The following is a 19,976-nucleotide window of genomic DNA, read 5'->3' as shown; positions in this document are numbered from 1 at the left end:
TGTATGCTGTTTCTGAATACACACATTTATTTTCTGTATTGTTTTCACGCTAGAATCAAGGAATGGTGCAACAATTTTTGAAGAGGGATCTAACTGTATAATCAATTGATTTTTCTTAAGGACAGTGTCATCATTTAGTTTAATCCTGCAGAACACTGTAATGCTCATTGTAGCATAACAGAGACACAAATATATAGGGTTTGATTGTCTTCCATAAAATACAGGCCCAAATTTTTGCAAAATTGCCAAATTTGGAATTAGCAGCTGAGCTTGCACAGATTTGTACAAGAGACAACTGTAGTTAGGAGACCCACAGTGTTTTACACTTCCGTACAAAAGAAGGGAGCAGGGGCCTCAGACTGTTATCAGTGACATGCTGTGCTGGGTAACCAATGTTTATTTCAGTTCATTCATAAAGGAGAAAAATCATTCGCATGTGGTGAGAGGTCTAGACACAACTTAAGTCATCAAGAGATCATTTAGATCTTAAGTTAAATATAAATGATCTATAAGCCCCGTGCTTAGTTATATAAATACTTCCGTCTACTAAGCCTTTCTAAAAGGCGCCAGAATATTCATGCTGGTTTGGAATAGCTCCTTTTTGTGGAAAATACCAACCTGCTATGAACTGTGCTTTCTTACCCAACCTAAATACCAGCTGTGTTGGCTATGGTAACTGTCAGGAATTGTTTCTCTAACTGGGGAGCAACAGGGTTCTGTGCTAAGTTACATTTTCTGTCCTTCTCTTTTGGCTGCTGAGTGCAAGATTACAGATAAGCAGTATGATTCCTTTCCTTCACTGTATTTAAAAAGATTCATACTCTCCATGTTGTGGGTTCTGTAGCATGCAAATTTTTGAATCATCATCTTCCTTTTAAAATCATATATTTTTATTAAAATAAAATTCAGTACTCTAGCACCCAACTAAAATACGTTTTGTGAATTTTTGTAGTGTGGTGCAACTCATGTTATTGAAAATTTGGAAAGTTTGACTGCTTTTAAAAAGTATAGGTCTTACTTTTCTAAAATCAAATTTTATTTTGTTATATTAGATTTCACTTTATGTCCTCCTATTTACCGCAAGTATGTCATAAATATTTGTACTGCTCACATTTCCCATTAACTCAATAGTGTTGGGTTTGTTAAGGAATGTAGGATTTATGGTGATATTAATATATTATGTATAATTTGTGCAAGATTAATACCTAGTTTAATTGTTTAGACCTAGAAGAATTATTCAGAGTAGATAATTTAGGCTCCAAAAGCTTATGCCCAGTTCCTATCTTTAATCACAGCAGTAGGACAAAAAAATTACACACTTGCAGTATAGGGACCTGATTGCGTGGTTGGTGCATTTTTCACTTAGAAACACAAGCAGTTTACAAGGGCTTTTTGTTTGGAGTTAGAAATCTCTCAACCCTGGGCTCTTGCTGAATGATTAGCTTTGATTATACTTAGCCCAGCTCTTAGGTATATGAATCAGTTGCTCAAGTAAGTCACATGACGTTGTTTCCACCTCCTAGTTGAAGGGCAATGCCTTTTCAGCATTGCTTTATGAGCATTTTAGCATGAAAACTTCTTTCAAGTAGACTAGCACTATCAGTAAATTTTTACTTTCTGAAGCATTCTTACAGACAAAAAATAAAATCATTTTTATGCTTGCTTCCATAAAACCAATTAAAAAGATGATGGCTTCCATCAAAAGAAGTCCTCTGGTTTTATTCGTATGAATTCTGACGGTATTTATTTGAGGCATTCAGTAGCTCAGCTGTCAGCTGCCTTCAAAAACTAGGCAAGGTGAATGATTTGCTTCAAGCATCATAGTTTGAGGTAGTCAGTACTGTTTTACTATAAAACTTTGAAATACCTTTGTTACCTCCATACTTTAGTTTCTAAATTTTTGAGGGACTATGATCCATTCAGGAGAAATCTACTGATCATCAGACTCGCCTGGTTTGTGGTTAACTCTTATTGCACTTAAAATAAGATAGACTTGTTTCACCTAAAGCACAAAATTCCAATTTGAACAGAAAAATATAAATGCAAAGGTCTTACAGGACTTACACAGTGGTGAGTAATCTCTCCTTATTTTTATTAACAGGACTGCAATGCTGAATGTTACTGTGCATCACCCCTCTGTGAAGACTTAGAAGGCGAAATAGGTGTTACCTCTGCAGCCAGGAGTGCCAGGTCCTTTTGCTGGATGTTTTCCAGCGACCTTTGGAGTCCCTGCAGGGAGTGAAGGGCCCTGTCTCGCGTCACCCGCCGGTGGTTCCACGAGAGTCTGATGCTGCCCCATCAGCCTGCCACGTGATCAGTCTGGCAGTGAAATCACTCTGCAGCAGGGTCAACATGCTACAGATGAGGATTTCAGCACAATATTCCAACCTGTAAGTGTAAACTGCTTCTTAAGTCTCATCTTTGTATGGCAGTTACTCTGAGTAGAGTCAGGAGAAATTCTGATCCCAGAAGTATCACTGTTATTGGCTTGAAACTGATAAGAAAACTGCAATCATTTTTAAGCCAAGATTGCTTCTGACTTGCTTCCTTCCTCTGTGTTTCCGTTGTTTCCCATGTACTGGCTGTTTCTTTGATCAGCGGTTAGGAGTCATTTGTGACGTCCCCTGCTAACTCTAAGAACTTTCCAAAGCTTCCTTGTGACTCCCTTCCCTCTCAGTGCCTTTGACATTTTTCGTTACATTTAGTAGGCCAACTCCTGCTTAGATTACTCATGCCAGTAATCCCTGGGCTGGCAGTGGGATAATTAGAGAAAGCTGAATTTAGCTCAACAGCAAGGTCAAACTTTCAGGTACAAAACAGGATGCACACTGAGCAATAAAACTGCTCTCTGTTTGTACAGATTCAGTACTTTACAAAACCTGACATTTTAAAATATGAGCCAAATGTGGCCCCAAACCCTTCTGCCATGGAAGTGTGGCATTCTTTGTGACACTAGTAATTGACGGGTTGCACCAAAGGTGTATTTTTCTTGTCTTTCCACCTCCTAGCACTGTATTCCACAGATAGTTTAAGCATGGCAAGTTTGCAGGCTGAGAATCAAAAAACATGACCTACAGGATAGTAAGGGCATTTCATTGGCTGACCTGTGAATCACACAATAACTTGAATGTAAGAGAAATGGTAATGCAAAAAGCCCATCAGAACCCTGAGTTCTCTGATGGGCCTTGTGCAGTTTTCATCCAGCTGGAGTTCCCAACAGAGTCAGAAATGTGATTCTCTAACTTTTTATTCAGTTTTTCTTATGTAAATTTTTACATTTTTACTCTTCAGTTTAGATCCCTGTAATAATCTCATCTAAAGGAGAGTAAAGTTGATTTAGAGAAGAGCACTAGATCCATGTCAGTGACTAAGTTTTGTGACAGGATGTGTCACAAGTTAAAATACATAATGAAGAAATTGCATGACCTTATTTTTGTAAGCTGGTCTTCCTCTTCCTTTCCTGTCCTGTAGCTCTCACTTCTCATATCTTGTTCTTTTTTGATTGTAAATTCTCTGTGTAGCAAAGGGTCTCTTGCTATGCTTCTGGAAAGTGCCTAGCATATTTTGGTGTTTCCATAATTTTTTTTTTTTTTTTTTTTTTTTTTTTTTTTTTGCAGATACCCCAAGATCATGTCCACAGTACAAACAAGGACTGCTTAGAAAGTATGATAAAAACCTAAGCCATGCTGTTCCATCTTCATTTTAAAAATCCTTTGAGGTCCACAAGTTATGTCTAAGTCAGTGGTAAGGTTTTTCACTACTTAAGTGGCCTTCCCAAAATGTATCAACTCATCTTTGTAAATGTGCCTTCTGAAAACCAGAAGATTGGAGATTGACTTTTTTTGGTCTTCTGGTCTGTTGCCAAAGTTGTGGTTATCCCAGTAAACTACCTGTTGCATTAAAAGCATATGTATGCATACTGCTACAGGATGACTGCATGAATATTTTTAAAGTATTAATGCTAAATCAAAACACATAATAGACAAATGGGTAATTTTTTCCAGTGATTCAGTGTCACAGTGCAATGTTCATGGAGATATCCTCTAGGACAGTTACCAGTATATGTGTTCAGTCTTAGCTACTTCTTCAGTTAATATTGCAAATGAGTATTTTTAGGAGAAGCTGATAATCATAACACACTTCTGACATCAGAGTGAATTACTCGTATGAGTGAGGGGATGCTATTGCTCCAACTAGCAGGATTTCCTTAAATAATGATGCTAACCTAGATGTAGAGTCCAGCTGGCTTTATGCATGACAAGTCTATAGACACCTGTCTATTATGTCATGTCAGTATTTAGTTTTAGGTGCAGTTCTTGCAGCTCTGGGCATTTACAGTTGTGAGGCTAAGTTCCCTGTACAGCTCATGTAGCATCTAAGTTAAAGGCCTGAATTCAGAGCTAACTGTGTGCAAACACAGGTAGGGAGCTACGTTTCTAGATTTACCAGCAGGTTAAACCTCCATTTTTGGATTATATCGTGAATGATATAATGAGAAGTGGCTAGCTGTATACAGTACTAGTAGCTGCAATCTTTGGAGAGTATTTGGGACCACTGCCCCTAAAAGCAGAGTTGGGACCTGAGTGGGGAGCATGTTAGCTGCCCTATTACTGTTCTGCTGTGTAATTTTTCTGCTAGCTGAGGGTCTGAACCAGTTCCTACACAGATCAGTGAGAGTCTTCATGCTCAATTCAGTGGGGTAGGGGCAGGGTCTGTAAAAAATAAACTGTATTTCTGATATGTTCCCTTAAGCCATACAATGGCAAAATCAAAAGGAAAAGAATGACATTTTCTTGGCAGTTCACTTTAGTAATAAATGTATTTCAAGATAAAAGTTAATTTAACTTTTCCATCAAAAAATGTAGAAATAGCAAGGAAGTGTGTGAAAAATAAAGTATTTCAAATGTAGAGAAGCAACAGTGGAATTTCTGGACGCTCACTGGTTGTGATATTAGCTCAGGACATGGGAAAGCCGAGATTCCTCGCTTTGCCACTTATTTCCTGTGTGGCCTTGGCAAGTCATTCAGTCTCCCAGCTCTCTAGCTGTAAAACAGAGTAGCAGCACTGCTCCACCTCCCAGGAAGATGTAAGTGTGAATGAATTAAAGATTGTGAGCTACTCATGATGAGAAAAACCACTGAAGTTTGCAAGATGCAAGACTGAAAAATAAATTCAGGTGGGAAAGAAGGCAGGTTATTGTGTAGTCTGAGGTAGAAGACTAGAGAGTGAATGGATGATTTGTGGGTAGACCAGATATTGAGCATGGGGATAACTGGTACATATTAGCAGAAGAACTGTAAAGATGATTGGAGGAAGTCTTGAGGCAAAGGTGACAGTCTCATAATGTGGAATAAAACAGGATAAGAGATGGGGAGCAAAACTGTCACACACTTTTTCCTGGTATTTCAACAGTACCTTCTTTGGGACAGAACTTAATCCTGTATCTGAAAAGCACTCAGGATATTCTGGGCACTGTGAGTATAATCACTGAAATACGATCCTAACTATAAAAGAGGAACTATGTAGGTAATGGCTCATTAACCATGTAAAAAAATTGGAGTCAGATAAACCACTTACAGTTTCACAGCCTGATCATACACGATTGCAGGTGACAAGCTGGAAACGGGTTGAGTTATGAGCCCCACTTTGAAAGGACGTGAGCAGTAGTCAGGCAGAAGGAAGCGAGAAGATGCTCCCAGTCAGCTAGCATGGTAATTGCAAATGACTGAGCTCTCAGGAGAGGAGCAGAAGTGAGTAGAGCACAAGGACAGCACGGGCTGAGGACATGGCCATAGAGACCCTGAAGACAAGGGGAATGGTAAGAAAAGGGAAGAGGGAGATGGCATAATTTAAGTTTTTTCACCCTGGAGTTGTAAGCATTGCTTCTCCAAAAGAGAAAAGCCATAATGATAAGTAATTTAATCATCTGTCATTGGACAATCTTTGCATGTCAAAAATGGCAATTGGTCACCAGCTGCCTTTCCCAGCTGAAGGGAAGGTCCTCTTTACTTGTCATTCCATGCTGCATACTGATCTGCTGGCCTCCAAGGAGGTTGGCTTTGGCACATAAAGACTTTTCTTTTGAAAATTGTCATGGTGTGGCAGCTTTTACATGTGCAGGATCATGTTTCCCCTCCCTGGGGCAGAAAGCACAGGAGAGGGGAGAAATTTGTGTTGTCTTACAACACAAGAAGTAAGATGGTAGGTTGCCAGCTCTTTATTCACACAGAAAACTACTGCCCCATCCCTGCCTGCTTCCCTGCTGCGCTCAGGGCACCGTGCTGTCCCCAGCTGAGTATATTGTCCCCATGTCATTCCCGGGGCAGCTGTCCTGTTTTTCCTGCTCCATAGTGCCTATCCCTGCCCCTGGCCAACTCTATCCGTTCCTCCACCCCCTCCCCAGGTGGGGGAGAGGAGGGGCTGGGCTGGGCTGGCATTCACACCAAGAGCTTTGCCTGCAGACAGGGCATTCTGCAGCTTTGTCAATAGCAGTGAAATACTCTCATTTAACAAGGCAGTAAAATAATTGTATAATGGTACTCTGATTCCTACCTGAGCTGCTACGTGTCATATTCTACACATACTTCCGAACCCTCGGACCAAAAAGCAGAGTCTTATGCTACTGACTCAGCATCTAAAGCCAGCCTGGATATTGTGGCTGTATGCACAAGGGAGCTCCTTCTGCAGCCCACAGGAGTCAAAGGCCTGAGAACAGGGCAGGAGCTGAGTCCAGGGCAAGCGAATGAGAATTCAATGTTCTGGTGCTATTAAAAACCCCAACAGTCACAAAATTTGCTTTTATAAAGCAAATATATTTGCATTCCTTCATGATTATGATTTTCTTTTCAGTTTCCTTCCCTACTAACAGAAACCAGTACAACTGACTTTGTATAAATGACTTTCAGTGCTGTTCAGAATTTTAGAGCAGCTTTTTTAATCCTTCCCTGGCTCGTAGCTGCTAGAGGCAACATCTACTTTGAGATGGAAGAATAGCACCCTCAAGAGTTGACAGCAGTGCTGCTTCAGGGATCCACAGTATGCAGCAGACATCCTTCCTCTTTCAGTTGAATTAACTCCCGGACACACTGAACTGAAGCAACAAGACAAATTTTTTCTTGATGTTCAATCTGAAATATTTGGTATCAGTCACTGTTGAGATGAATGTGGAAATGTGCATTTGTACCTGTCTGAGAGATTATCAGCTTCAAAATGTTTTAGTTGCCATAGAAGGAGGAGAGACAAAAAAAAAAAAAAAAAAAGATCTTATTTGTCTGGGAGTCTCATTTTATACCATATTAAAACAATTTGAGCAGGAATTTATGTTTTCATGTAAAAAGATGATTTAAAAGTTCTTAACTTAGATAAAAGGGGTCTATGTAAAAAATACTGAGCAAACCAGTCCTTAAATTGTGGGGACTTGTTCGTTAATTACAGTAATTAGGAATGGAATCTGATCCTAAACTTTCTGATTTACTTTGGATTTCTTTTAATGTGTGTTTAGGCCTTAATTTCAAAATGATTATAAGATGTGAGAGTGTTTTAAGACTACAGAGACATAGGTATTGTTATTAAGTGACAAACAGTTACATGTTTCTGGTATTTTGTATAGCACTGACCTTTTATTTTAAATGCGTATGGCCTACTCCTGTTTCTGCTGACTTCAGAGTTAGATAAGGCCTTTAAAAGCTTCAGAGTAAAACCGAATCACCAGCTGGTGTTGCAGAAGACAGCGTCTCCCAGTAGGCAAAATGTCAAGCTCCAGATTTGTCCCTTTTCTATGAATGGGATGGCTTGAGTAGAACAAGCAGAATTCAGACAGTCAGCTGCAATTGGGAGATTTTACTGTAGACTCTGAAGCATCTAAAACTTGTTTCTGTCACAGACTTGAGGATTTTCTTCTGTAGCATGAGCTTGTTCAGAGTTGTTACTGGTGTTTTGACTGTGCTACAGCTCCAAGTCGACCACTGAAATACCCCTTTCAGGAACTGCTCAAGTGTTGAAACCAACACATACAATTTTAGGAAATATTGACCATGTATAAAAAGAATTTATAACTGATTTTTTCCATTCAACCTGAAAAGTGAAAGCTATATTCTGTAAGTTAGTGTTTTTCCCTGCTGTAATTACAGAATGCCTTCTCTTGATAGGATACTGGAGTGCAACAAGGCTATCTGAATCTACTGGCCCTGCTTTTTGCTCCTGAAACAGAGGTTCACATGTGCGGTATGTGGTACAAAAAATGGGTTCATTGTACATTGTAATTTTGTTTCCTGTTTAAGACTTTGTTCTTTATTAATTGCAAGGAATGTATCAAACCCTTTCTGAGCAAGCAATCTAGTGTGTCACAAGTTTCTGGCTTACTAGGACATCCAGGACTAAGAATTACAACCCTTCCCCCCCCCCCCCCCCCCCCCCCCCCGACATCAGTATGTTTGAGTCCTTTCCTCTGCAGATCTTCCTCTGGCAAATTTAGGCTGCACCTGGTCCAATGGCTTGGGCATGTCCTTTCTCTGTGCCAGTTTCAAAGCGAGCTTCTGGACCAGCAGGAGCTGAATGCCTGGTGCCCTAAGGTGCACCTGGGAGACAAGCGAAGGCCCGTAGAGGGAAGACAGGTAGATCCATCTGCTCCGCAGACTGCCAGGGGTAGCAACAGGAGCAAATTCTGTGCATCCTTACCCCTCCCGAGCTGAGGCGTGAAACTCGGGCTCTTAGGAAGTCCGTGGATTTGCACAGGAGCTGCTGCAGGAACATGCTGTGCTACCCTGGGAGAGAAGTCAGGGCAGCTCAGAGGTGCAGGTCTCTGCAGTCGGCGGTGCGGGATCACCGCAGCCAGGAAGCGGAGGCTGGGAAGGCAAAGGGTGTCTCCAGGGAGGCCACGGCTGCAGGCCGGGCCCCGCTGGGTCACCGCGCTGCTGTCCCGGCCGGGAGCCGGGCCGTGCACGACGGGGCCGGCACCGCGCTGTGCGCTGCGGGCATCTGGGATCCCGCTTCCTGCTGCGTCGGGGGGGGGGGGGTCACCGCACTCCTCCGTGGAGGGCCGGAGCCGCGGGCAGCGGCAGCAGCCCCCGCAGGAGTCCCGGCCGCGTAGCCGGCGCCCCTCGCCCCGCGGGTGGCGCGGGAAGGGCTTTGCCCTCCGCGCCGCAGCCGAGACGGGCGGCTTTGGGGCCGAAACCGCGCGCAGGCGGGCGGCTGAGGAGCGGGGCGCTCGGGGCTGAGCCCTCGGGGGCCGGCCGAGCCGAGCCGAGCCGCGCCGAGCCGAGCCGAGCCGCCCCGCCGGGGAGCCGCGGGACGCGGCGCAGCCCGCCCGGCAGCAGGGCGCCGTCGGCAGGTGCCCGCCCGCCGGTGGGAAGCCGCCGCGGTCCCCCGGGCAAACACGGCGGGGCTCCGAGCCCAGACTGGCCAAATATTTGCAAGTAAGCGCGGGGGACGGTGAACTTTGAGACTTTCTCCGCAGCTAAGCCGGGGATTTGCCGGGGCCGGGAGCGCGGCGCAGCGGTGGGAGCCCCGGGGAGCGGGGCCGGGGCCGGGGCCGGGGCCGCGCTCGGCCGCGGCGCTAAGACCCGGCGCGCGGCGGGCAAAGGTTCCCAGCAGGAGGCCGGACACTAGAGGGCGATGCGCGGCGCCGCGGGGGTGTGTATAAATACGGCAGGCAGCGCCGCGGCAACCCACTAGCGACGGGGCAGGCAGGCAGCGAGCGGGCGGGCGGGCTGCGGCGGGGACGGCTGCGGGCTGCGGGCGCGCCGAGCCGAGCCGAGCCGAGCCGAGCCGCGGGGCCGCTCGCCGCCGGGGAGCCGCGGGGCGCCGCGGGCTCGGCGGAGCCGCCGCCGCGCCGTCCGAAACCTGGATTGCCGGAGCCCTTCACCATGCCCGGCGCGCTGTAGGTGCTTCATGGAGCAAGCCAACTTCTACGAGGTGGACTCGCGGCCCCCGATGAGCAGCGGCCAGCACCACCAGCTCCAGACTCCCCTGCCCGGCAGCGCCTACGGCTACAGAGAGGCTCCCTCGGCGGCGGCACCTGCTGCGGGCAGCGCGGAGCTCGGCGACATCTGCGAGAACGAGAACTCCATCGACATCAGCGCCTACATCGACCCGGCTGCCTTCAACGACGAGTTCCTGGCCGACCTCTTCCAGCACAGCAAGCAGCAGGAGAAAGCCAAGGCCATCCTGGCTGGGGATTTCGACTTCCACGGCATGCATGGGGCCAGCGCCGCCGCCTCGGCGCCGGGGCACCAGCAGCAGCACCACCAGCAGCCGCTCTTCGGCTGCATGACCGGCTACATGGACGGCAAGCTGGACCCGCTCTACGAGCGCATCGCGGCACCGGGCTTGCGGCCGCTGGTGATTAAGCAGGAGCCCCGCGAGGAGGAAGAGGTCAAGTCGGCGGCCCTGTCGGCCCTCTACCCCCACCACGCCGCGCAGCAGCACCCATCGCACCTGCAGTACCAGATTGCGCACTGCGCGCAGACCACCATGCACCTCCAGCCCGGGCACCCCACGCCGCCCCCCACGCCCGTGCCCAGCCCACACCACCCGCACCACCCGCACCCCCCGGGCGGCCTGCCCGCCGCCGCCGGCGCCCTCAAGATGCTGCCCGCCGACCACCGGAGCAAATCGAAAAAGACAGTGGACAAGAACAGCAACGAGTACCGCGTGCGCCGGGAGCGCAACAACATTGCGGTGCGCAAGAGCCGTGACAAGGCCAAGCAGCGCAACGTGGAGACGCAGCAGAAGGTGCTGGAGCTCACCACCGACAACGAGCGGCTGCGCAAGCGGGTGGAGCAGCTCAGCCGCGAGCTGGAGACTCTGCGGGGCATCTTCCGGCAGCTGCCCGAGAGCTCCCTGGTGAAGGCCATGGGCAGCTGTGCCTAGCACCGGCGCGGACTGCGGCCCGCCGCCCGCCTTGCCCCGGAGGGCTGCCGGGAGCTCTTCCCTTCCGTAGGTTTTTCCTTTTTTTTTTTTGGTTTGGAACGATTAATGACCGGTAAAAGAAGCCAGGCAGCTGTAGTAGTACTAAAAGGTTTGTGCCTTAGGGATGACACACGAATAAGCTGAAAACCGTGGTGGGTTTTGTAAGGAGGAAGGCGAAGGGAATGAGGGGGAAAAAAAAAGCCCACATGTCTACACAGGGTAAAAGTAATAATAATAATAATAATAAAGCACACATAGCAACCCACGTTGTGCCTTAAAGCTGGCTGCAGGAGCGCTGGGGCTTTCTGCTTGCGCAGCCTGGCAGGGCTGAGGGAAGAGGGCGAGGAGCGCGGCAGGAGGGTCCGGCCGGGGGAGGCCACAGGCGAGGGACGTCGCGGGGCGCCAGGCTGGACGGGCTGCGGCGGAGAGGACTGGGCGCACGCGGACGCCCGCGCCGCACGCCGTTGTCGGTGCACCGAGGCCTGGGCGAGCTGCTGGACTGCCACCAGGACCGTCCCCCAGCTCTGCACCCTCCCAGGAGCCCCCTTTCCCCAGCGGTGGTGCGAGCCACGGACAGCCCGGGACTGCGGGGAGCAGCAGCGCGCGAGGGAGCGCGGTGACCGCCTTCCGTCAGAGCGAAGAGCAGCAGTGTCTTGTACTGTATGTCATGACATGGCGAAGCACAAATGAATAAATACCTATTGATGCGGGTATTTACTACGAACTTCCGGTGTATTTTGCTTTATTCCAGGACATTTAGCTCCTCTCCAGGTCTCTGTCTGTCCAAGCTGTGCCTCATGTAATGTGAAAGCCTTTCTGTGTATACTAGCTACACTTTTATTTTTATTGCATTACTTAGATCTTTGCCATCACACGACTTTCTTATCTGGTGACAGAGACTATGCCCTTGTGCTGCAATGTTATTTTATTATTTGTGCGGGTGGGTGCGAGCGTGCGTGTGTGTGTGCGGCCTCGGCCGGGGGGACGGGGCCGGCTCCGGTGCCCTGGGTGCAGCAGGCCCGCGGCCGCGGCGCAGCAGGCCCTACGCGGCACCTTGCACCTTTGGACTCTGGAGCTTCCCCCGGGCAGAGAGAGAAAAATAAACAGACAGCACGTCCCCTCCCAGCGCGCGCCGGTGGCCAGGCGCTGCTCCTCTGTCTAACGCTGCAGCTGTCGGCTTGGAGCGGCCACCCCGGCGCAGCAGTGCAGGGTGACGCTGCGTGGAAGCGTGGCGCTGGGGCGCAGTGCTGCGTGTGTGTGCAGGGCGTGCGTGGGGCGTGCGTGGGTATGCACAGGTACGTGTGTGTGTGTGCGCACACGCTGGTGGGGGGTTTCTGAATTGTTTTTTTGTGGGGGGGGAACTGCATATAAAGTTTGTCGAAGTCCTGGTTGCATTCATAAATAAACTGCATATATCCCACCGTGACCGCCGCCTCTCGGTGTGCTTCCACTCCTTGGTCGGCCGGTGCGAGGAGGCCGGCGCCGCACCCGCACGTCGAGCCCCGCCGCCGAGCCCCGCGGAGCCGGGCGCTCTCCCCGCTGCCGGGGGACGTCCGCAGCGCCGCGCCGGGCTCGGCACCCGGGGCTCGGCACCCGGGGCTCGGCACGCGGGGCCCGGCGGAGCAGCCCGGCGCGGCCCGGGACGCCGCCTCAGGGCTCTGCGGTGCCGGCGGGAGGCGCGGCGTGCGGCGCGGGCTCGGCGGGAGGCGCCCGGCCTGGCCCCGCGCCGCGCCGGGGCCGCGGGGGGAGGCGGCACCGGGGCCGGCGGCGATAGGGCGCGCGGGCCCCGCCCGGCGGGCGGCGGGACAGGCCGGGGCCGGGCCCCGCGGGTCGCCCCGGGGCGGCCCCTGTCCCCGCCGTGGGCTCCGACCCGCCGGAGGTGTCGGGGCGAGCGGGGACAGCCGCCCTCCGCGGGGCGCCGGCCCTCGGCCCCGCCAGGGCTCGGCCCCCGCTGGTCTTTGGCCCCGCGGCGGCGGTGAGGCGGCGGGCTGGGTGCTGTGGTGGGCAGCAGGCCGGGCGCTGCGCCACAGGACGCGACATGGCGGCAGCGGGCCTGGCCTGGCACAGGCAGCTGCTGATCCCCAATACTGCGATGGCAGAATTCACCTAAAGGACGGGTTTGACCCCACAAGTGCCTGAGGCAGTGTCACCTGGCCCGCAAGCCCACACGTATCTTCATAAAAGCCCACACCTGGTCCCGTAGGGGTGCACCAGGTGGGGTGTCACGCTCACCGGTGCTGCACTGACAGGTGTGAGGAGCATCCCGGCCCGGGTGCAGAGCGCCCTCGCCTCCGCCGGGAAGGGTCTGTCCTGGCTGCGGGTGTGTTAATCCCGCTCCCGAGTGCAGGGAGGGTGAGGCAGGTCCTCGGGAAGCTGCCATGGCAGGCGGTGCGAGCGCCCGCAGCGTGGGATGGATGAAAGATGAGTCGGGATCAAAGATTTTGTTTTTCAGTTAGATTTAAAGCTGGGGACTGGGAACTGGTGATTTTCCTAAGGAAGAGTTAAGCTCTACTGGTGTCCGGCAAAAATGACTTTTACTTGTGTTTCCTCTCCTGCGGCCCGTACAGCTGCGCTCGCGTAGCACGCGATGTGCCGCGCTCAGTAACGCCGTGCGGCGTGTGCCGTGGGGAAGCGCTGTTAGCATCCGAGCAGAGATTACTGCAGGGGACCTGTGGGAGGGACTGTGATCTGGTGGTTAGTCCTGATCGCTTGAGTTATGTTCTGAGCTGTGACTCACCGCGTGTGCGTGTGGTTTCAGCGAATCATTTATGGCCTCAGACAAAGCAGATTTCCCCCATTAATTTACATGGACGATAGATTAAGCAGCTCTGCAGCGGCAGAAGCAGCAGCCGTTCTCTGATGCAAGGTGAAGCTGGCCTATCTCCCGCGCAGGTGATTCGATAGGCGCGTGAACACAGCGTGCCGTGGGATGTTGCGGAGGGTTGATAGCAGGGAAGCGTTTAGAGATACTTGCCTTGAGCACAGCGCCGAGGCGAGCGGCTTTCCATAACTCTAACCCCAACCAAACCACAGGCTGACGTAGCCGAAGCCCCCGGCGTTGCCCAGCCACGCCGTCCACGCAGCACGGCACTCTTTGCAGCCCGCGTCTCGCTTTGGCAGCCCCTCTCCCACCGCCGTGCTCGGCTTTCTGCCCCCATCAGCCCTAGCCCTGGGCTGAGCCGTAGACAGGTCCCTCAAGCCATTGCTCTGATGAAGAAGTTCTCCCAGCAGCCTGCTTGGAGGTGTTTGCCATAACCACAGGGCCAAAGCAAACCGTATTCCAGCTCTGGAAGGAGAGAGGATATTAGAGGATTTTTTTTTTATTTGTTTGTTTTTCCCCTCCTCCCCCAGGTGAGTGTGAAAGCAGCCCCCTACTGCCACCAGTTCTGCCGTCAGACTTCCTGCATTTGGGGAGCCCAGACCACGGGCTGAACGTCGCCCTGGAGAGGATGAGTTTGCCACCAGCGCGGCGTGCTGTAGTTTACAGGATGAATTTGTCACCAACGCAGCGTGCTATAATTTGCAGGCGTAGCCCCTGCACAGTAACCACTGCGAGAGGCAGGCGGCCTGGCGCGCGGCGAAGCCATGTGCCTCCCCTCTCGGCGGCCGCGTCGGGACCGGGGGTCTGGCGGGAGTACGGAGACGAAGGCGCGGAGCGGCATTAGCCCAGGTTTGATGCCTGATTCCTGTTGTACAGGTGACCTGACGAGCACCGCAAGAGCGTTTGCCGGCGTTATTTCCGTGAACGGAGGAATGCCGTGTGTGACCCCAAGCAAGCCTTGTCCTTGCCGTGGCCTGTGAGCTGGGCTGCTTCAGTAGTATTTAGGCACGTGTTATAAGTAGCTAGATAATGGGGAGGATTTTTATGCGCTCGCCTGTGAAAAGCGATGCAGGCCCGTGCTGGTGTCGAGGAGGGTGGCGTGCCGGGGGTATGCGTGACGCGACCGCGGGCAGGGGCTGGCCGTGCTCCCGCTCCTCTCCCTGCACACACCTTCCCCGCACCAGGGCTATTCATCCGGATTGGGCAAGGACTCGAGCAGCCCGGGCGCTGCGGAGGCTGCTGTGGGTGTGTGCATGCTCAGCGGCACTTGTCTCCGCAGCGCTGGGGTGGCTTTTTGGAAGTTTCCTACCGAGCCTGTTTCTTTTATAGGCAGTGCTGCTGCGATGCTACCAGCATCTGCCCATCCTGACACAAAACGACGAGCGTGGCTGTGCAGTCCTTCCTTCTCCACCCCGGCCCTCGTCAGTCCCCGAGGTGGGATCGGGGACGTGGGGGGGCAGCGGCTGAGAGGCCGAGCGAGTAATCACGTGTCGGAGCGGGTGCGGGGAGGAAGGGAGTAGCTGTCTGCCAGCTCTGTGTACAGAGGTGAGACGTTGCTCATGACCGTGGCAAAGTCCTGCAGCAGAGAGCGGGTCGGCACGTGAGGACTTCTCAGTGATTTTTTTTTTTCCTGCCAAGGAGCCCGCCTTGTCCACCTGCTGCCGGTGGCTGGAAGGTAGGAAGCAGCTCCTGGAGCGCTTCATGCTGACTTTCACCCTGAAAGCAAGCCGGTGCTGGAAGGTGCTTCGTGTTAGGAGAAAACAGGTACCTCTCAGCGCTGTGCTCCCGCTGGGTTTGAGCCCACTTCTGCTGAAAACAATGGCAAATGTCTAATCGACTAAAAGAACAGGCCCACTGCTCTCTCCTGGTATAAGAGATTAAGCCAAAATAATGTTGACTGAATAAGGTGACGTCTCTGCTTCTGAGCTTCTCTTTCTTCCATGGTAATGAAATCCTTGTTTATGTGTATGAAATCACATACACACACGCACACACACGACTTGCACTGTGATACTTGTGTTTCAGTGTGACTTGCTGTACCTTATCTGAGGTGCAGCATTTTGAAGCAAAGGCAGCACTTGGTAGTGATAGACATATCACAAGGAACGTCAGAAGAATTGGAAAGTCTGTTCAAATAATTCCTTCTAGTCCACATTGCATTATTAATAATCTTTTTTCATTTTTTGTTGCTGTTATGGGAGTGTTTAGTATCCAAACTTAGAGTAGGACCTTATGGATCTGAAGAGAGAAAGTTGGACTTTTTCCCAAAGAGTTTACAGTTTCGGTGGAAGATCAACGTGTTCATAATTTATTGAACCCTTGTATATTCAGAGTAACCCAGTTCTGTGTAGATAAACTGAAAAAAATCAACTCTTTGGAATAAAGATTTTTTTATGTCAGTTCCATTATCAGGTTTCTCCTTGAGCCTGGTAGGGTAAAAGTAATGCATTTACATTACATGGCCTGCTCTGCAGTTTGATGGAGGTCCATAAAATCTCACTATGCAGGAACAACACCCCCATGTCTTAAGAGATATGTGGGTGTATCATCAGCTGGAAGGGAGCCTTCACAAAAAGACATTTGATTCACTTACTCTCAATATTTAAGTGCATTTTGCTTAGTTTAACACCATCCAATTTTACTGCAGTATTGCATCTTGCCTCCCAAATTAATAGTTAACTACTGAGAAAGACAGGTCTGGCAGAATGGAAATCAGGCATTATATTATCCTGTGAGTCATGTACATACAGAGAACCAAACAAGTGTCAGCCAATGGCTTTGAGCCCAAAATATGTCAAAGAGGAGATGCATATCTTTATATATATTAAGTAGACAGAAAGCTTGTTGCTGTTCCCATTAAACAGGTTGGAGTTCTGCCACTGACTTCAGTGGGAACAGGATTGGGCCCATGCTGTAGAAGCTGGCTTTGGTTACCTGCATAGACTGTATTTTCGGTGTAGCAGGGGACGACTTATTTTAACCGTTGTTCCCAGTCAACAGAGAGATTTAACATCTTCCCCTGTGCTGGTTTTAGACAGTATTTCTTCCTTTATTAGTCTGGTGAGCTGATTTCTCCCTCGGAATGCTAGGGGGCTCGGTCGTAGGCCGTGCTGGGAGTTTTCCTGAACGCAACTTCACAGAGAGCCAGCAGCGAGTGACTGTAGAGAGGGCTTAGCACACCATCTTTTCTGAGCAGTGTTTTTGCGATTTGAGATTATTTACATGATACAGCAGAGCTACCTTTATGAATTAACCCCTCTTCAGGCATTCGACCTACCTTTTCTGTCAGAAATCCCATTGGAGTCAGGGATGGTCTTGACTGAATAAATGCTTCAGAGTGGTTCAGAGTATTCTTGAACACAGGGGAATTTTTGTATGTCAATTTTCTCACTCCAGATATCCCCTCCACAGTTTCTAATACATCTGGCTGTAGATCTGTTTCAAGAACCAAATAATTCTTGGGCTACTAATATTTACTGGAACCACCACATGACTTGTACTGGAGTCCCTCAGGGAGAGGAGATGGCTCGCACAACTACCAGCAAGTACACCCCAACCAGTAACCGAGATCGGGGCTGAATGCCAAACCTGCTGTTCTTAACTAAGTATCACATAGCTTTCTCATACAGGCATGTAGTGTTCCCTGCCACATATGCATTTTATTTTCATTATGCTGTCATTTATACATTAGGTTTTAACTCTCTTTAGTGGAATAGAATCCAGTTTCATGCAGAGATTGGTGGACTGGGGCATTATGTTCACTAAGTTTTTAAAAATTATTTTCACATTTTTACTGATTTGCTAGTTCAGTTAAAATACTGGTGACAGTCAGGCCGAAATTGAGTATTTGTTGTTGATTCATATTTGTGCAAACTGGCATTTAGATTTTTTCCTAAAATACAAAATCCCCTATTTACTGGCACATAAATGTCAAACAAATGGGACTGCCAGAGTTTTCATACCAAAAATTTCTTGTCCTATCTTATTATTGGTTACAGAATTCCACCTGTTTCTGAAGGGGGCTTGCTACTGACCGCAATAGAAATAGGATTTGATTCCCTAGACTACAGTTTTAAAAATACTGCTGTATTATTTGGCTTGCTAAGTGAAGAATGTATATTGTAAGTCTATTGACAACATTTCTTTTAAAAAGTCAATATATGATTACCACATGAAAGCATCGAGTTCTGATTTTTAAGTGAACATGTAGATTAATGTAAATAAATAAAGCTCTAGGTATACTGCTTTATGTTTGCATTGTGAGCAATAACATTTGCAAATATCACATCAAGAATTTTGAGTTGATAAAACTAATTTAAGAAAGCGGCCTTTGCTAAGGAAAATTCCAAGTGAATATTTTGTAAGACCTAGTTTATATAGTAGTCAAAGAATGTCATTCACATTTTTAATTTAGTTCATATAATTTATTTTGTAATTTGATTACCAAATGGCATAGGCAATCTGAGTTTTTTTTAGCTATGAGTAATACAACTGTAACTTTTTTTAGCTATTTTTTATATGGATTATTTCCTTAGAATTTTAAACAGTGACAGATGTTTCCTGACATTACTGGTGTATGTACTTGGTTCAGTAGCTGGATATATTCCTCAGTGTTATGTCAGTGACCTGAATTATTCCTGTAAGAGTTCATGAGCAAGAGACTGAAGGAGTTTCGTATATTTATTGCACTGAGTGAAATTTGCTTTTTCCCTTTTAGTAGCCAATAGGAGAGTTCAAATAATGAAAACATTTTGGGGCTCATCTGAACAGTGTATATTTTGGTATTTGTATTTCTTGCTTATAACTGAGGAATATTTTTAAGGGCTTAGATGCTTCCAGTGCCTGCTCCATGGCCCAATATGGGTTACAGGTCTCTTTTCATTGATTTATATCGCTGGCCATTGTCAGTTGACTTGTAGAGAGCTTCCTGGAAGGACGCTAGCTGTGTCTGCCTTTTCTTCTTGGGTATGCTGCTGCTGGAGAGAAGGTTCAGGTACTGATGTGGCTGCTCTTCCTTTTGCAGATCGTGCAGCTGGCGGTGATACCACCTCGGCTGGTGCCCTAGGTCTGACAGGGCTTGGACGTGCTGGTTCACTCCGCAGCAGTCAGAGGATGCCGTGCTTTGGACCGGCTGAGGAAATGGGGTTGAGCAGATGAGCACCGTGAGGCTGTAGCATGAGCCTAGCAATGCCATCTCCAGTGCTACCACGCGTGCAAAATGTGCTCGAATGAGATATAAAAGAGCAGGTTTCCCCTTCGTCAGTGCGGTGCTACAGCACAGGTCATTGCAGGCTGCTTTACAGAGCAACCCCCAGCGAGCAGAAGCATGAACAAGGCTGTTGGGATTGGAGAAGAGGAAATACGTATTTGGAAGAAAATGTGATACTGAGGGAAAATTAGGAAAGAGAGGAAGCAAAAGGCTGCAGTTAGGGTGTAGAAGTGAGGATATTTAGAGTTTGATTCTGCCAGCAGCAAAATTCTCATTGACTTTTACTGGACTGGAAACAAATCTTCCAAGGAAAGAATACAGGAAAAGGAAAGAGTGGGCCCGTGAGAGAGAGAGCTGTTTAACAACTACTGTTTAAGGGCCTGGCACTTGAAAAGGTATTCATCCAAGGCTGGTGTATGTGTGTGTGCTCGGTGATGGCAGACAGGGAGGGAGTAGGCGTGCTGAGGCTACTTTATTTTTTCAGCTTTCATGCTACATAACATAATCTGTTTATTTAGAAAAGCATATTTTTGCCCCAGTCAGTCATTTCCCGTGAAAAGCAAAGTGCTCTTGCTGGAGGACTGCTGGGTTTTGTGAAATATGAGAATGACAAGAAAAGTTTCAGAAAATTTGGGAACAGAGGGGAATCCTTCTCTTGCATTTCTTCCATCAGTGGTGTCCCACCCATAATTCCAGTGCATGCAGTGGGAGAACAGTTCAGATTTGGGGTGTGTATTTCTGGGCACCATTTTGTGATGTACAATGTAGAATAAATCCTCCCACTGGAAGAGGAAACCCACAGATGCAGGTTAAACCAGCTAGTAGCTATTATAGTAGCATGTAACACAGAACAGCAAATAAGCTTTTATGGAAGATTTGTTAGTTAGAGTGTACTTGTCATAAGCTTTAAATTGCAAAAGTTACTTCTGATATTGTCATCTTACAGTGGCAAATGTGCACTGTAAGCAACTGTGAATCCCAATGATAGTATTTGCATGGCTGCTTGTGTACATTGCAGCTAATCAGCATGTATTGTTG

General features: G+C 48.9%; 1 protein-coding gene and 1 long non-coding RNA gene across 2 annotated transcripts in view; both read left to right on the top strand.

Annotated features, from left to right (window-relative positions):
• LOC112987623 (uncharacterized) overlaps positions 1-19,976 on the top strand; it is a 35,695-nt gene that overhangs the window by 8,645 nt on the left and 7,074 nt on the right. Inside the window, exons 4-8 of the long non-coding RNA XR_003260323.2 lie at positions 2,102-2,390; positions 3,618-8,223; positions 14,260-14,738; positions 15,063-15,493; positions 18,753-19,333. This is a non-coding gene — a long non-coding RNA (uncharacterized LOC112987623). The remainder of the gene's footprint in view (positions 1-2,101; positions 2,391-3,617; positions 8,224-14,259; positions 14,739-15,062; positions 15,494-18,752; positions 19,334-19,976) is intronic.
• Positions 9,539-12,334, top strand: CEBPA (CCAAT enhancer binding protein alpha). Its single transcript, XM_026107586.2, has one exon. It carries the CDS (start codon positions 9,889-9,891, stop codon positions 10,867-10,869), a length of 981 nt encoding a protein of 326 aa, XP_025963371.1. The 5' UTR covers positions 9,539-9,888; the 3' UTR covers positions 10,870-12,334.

Source organism: Dromaius novaehollandiae, chromosome 13 (genome assembly GCF_036370855.1).
Source record: "Dromaius novaehollandiae isolate bDroNov1 chromosome 13, bDroNov1.hap1, whole genome shotgun sequence".
NCBI classification, from domain to species: Eukaryota; Metazoa; Chordata; class Aves; order Casuariiformes; family Dromaiidae; genus Dromaius; species Dromaius novaehollandiae.
Note: the sequence above shows the minus strand (reverse complement) of the source record. Positions and strands in the feature narration are given on the sequence as shown.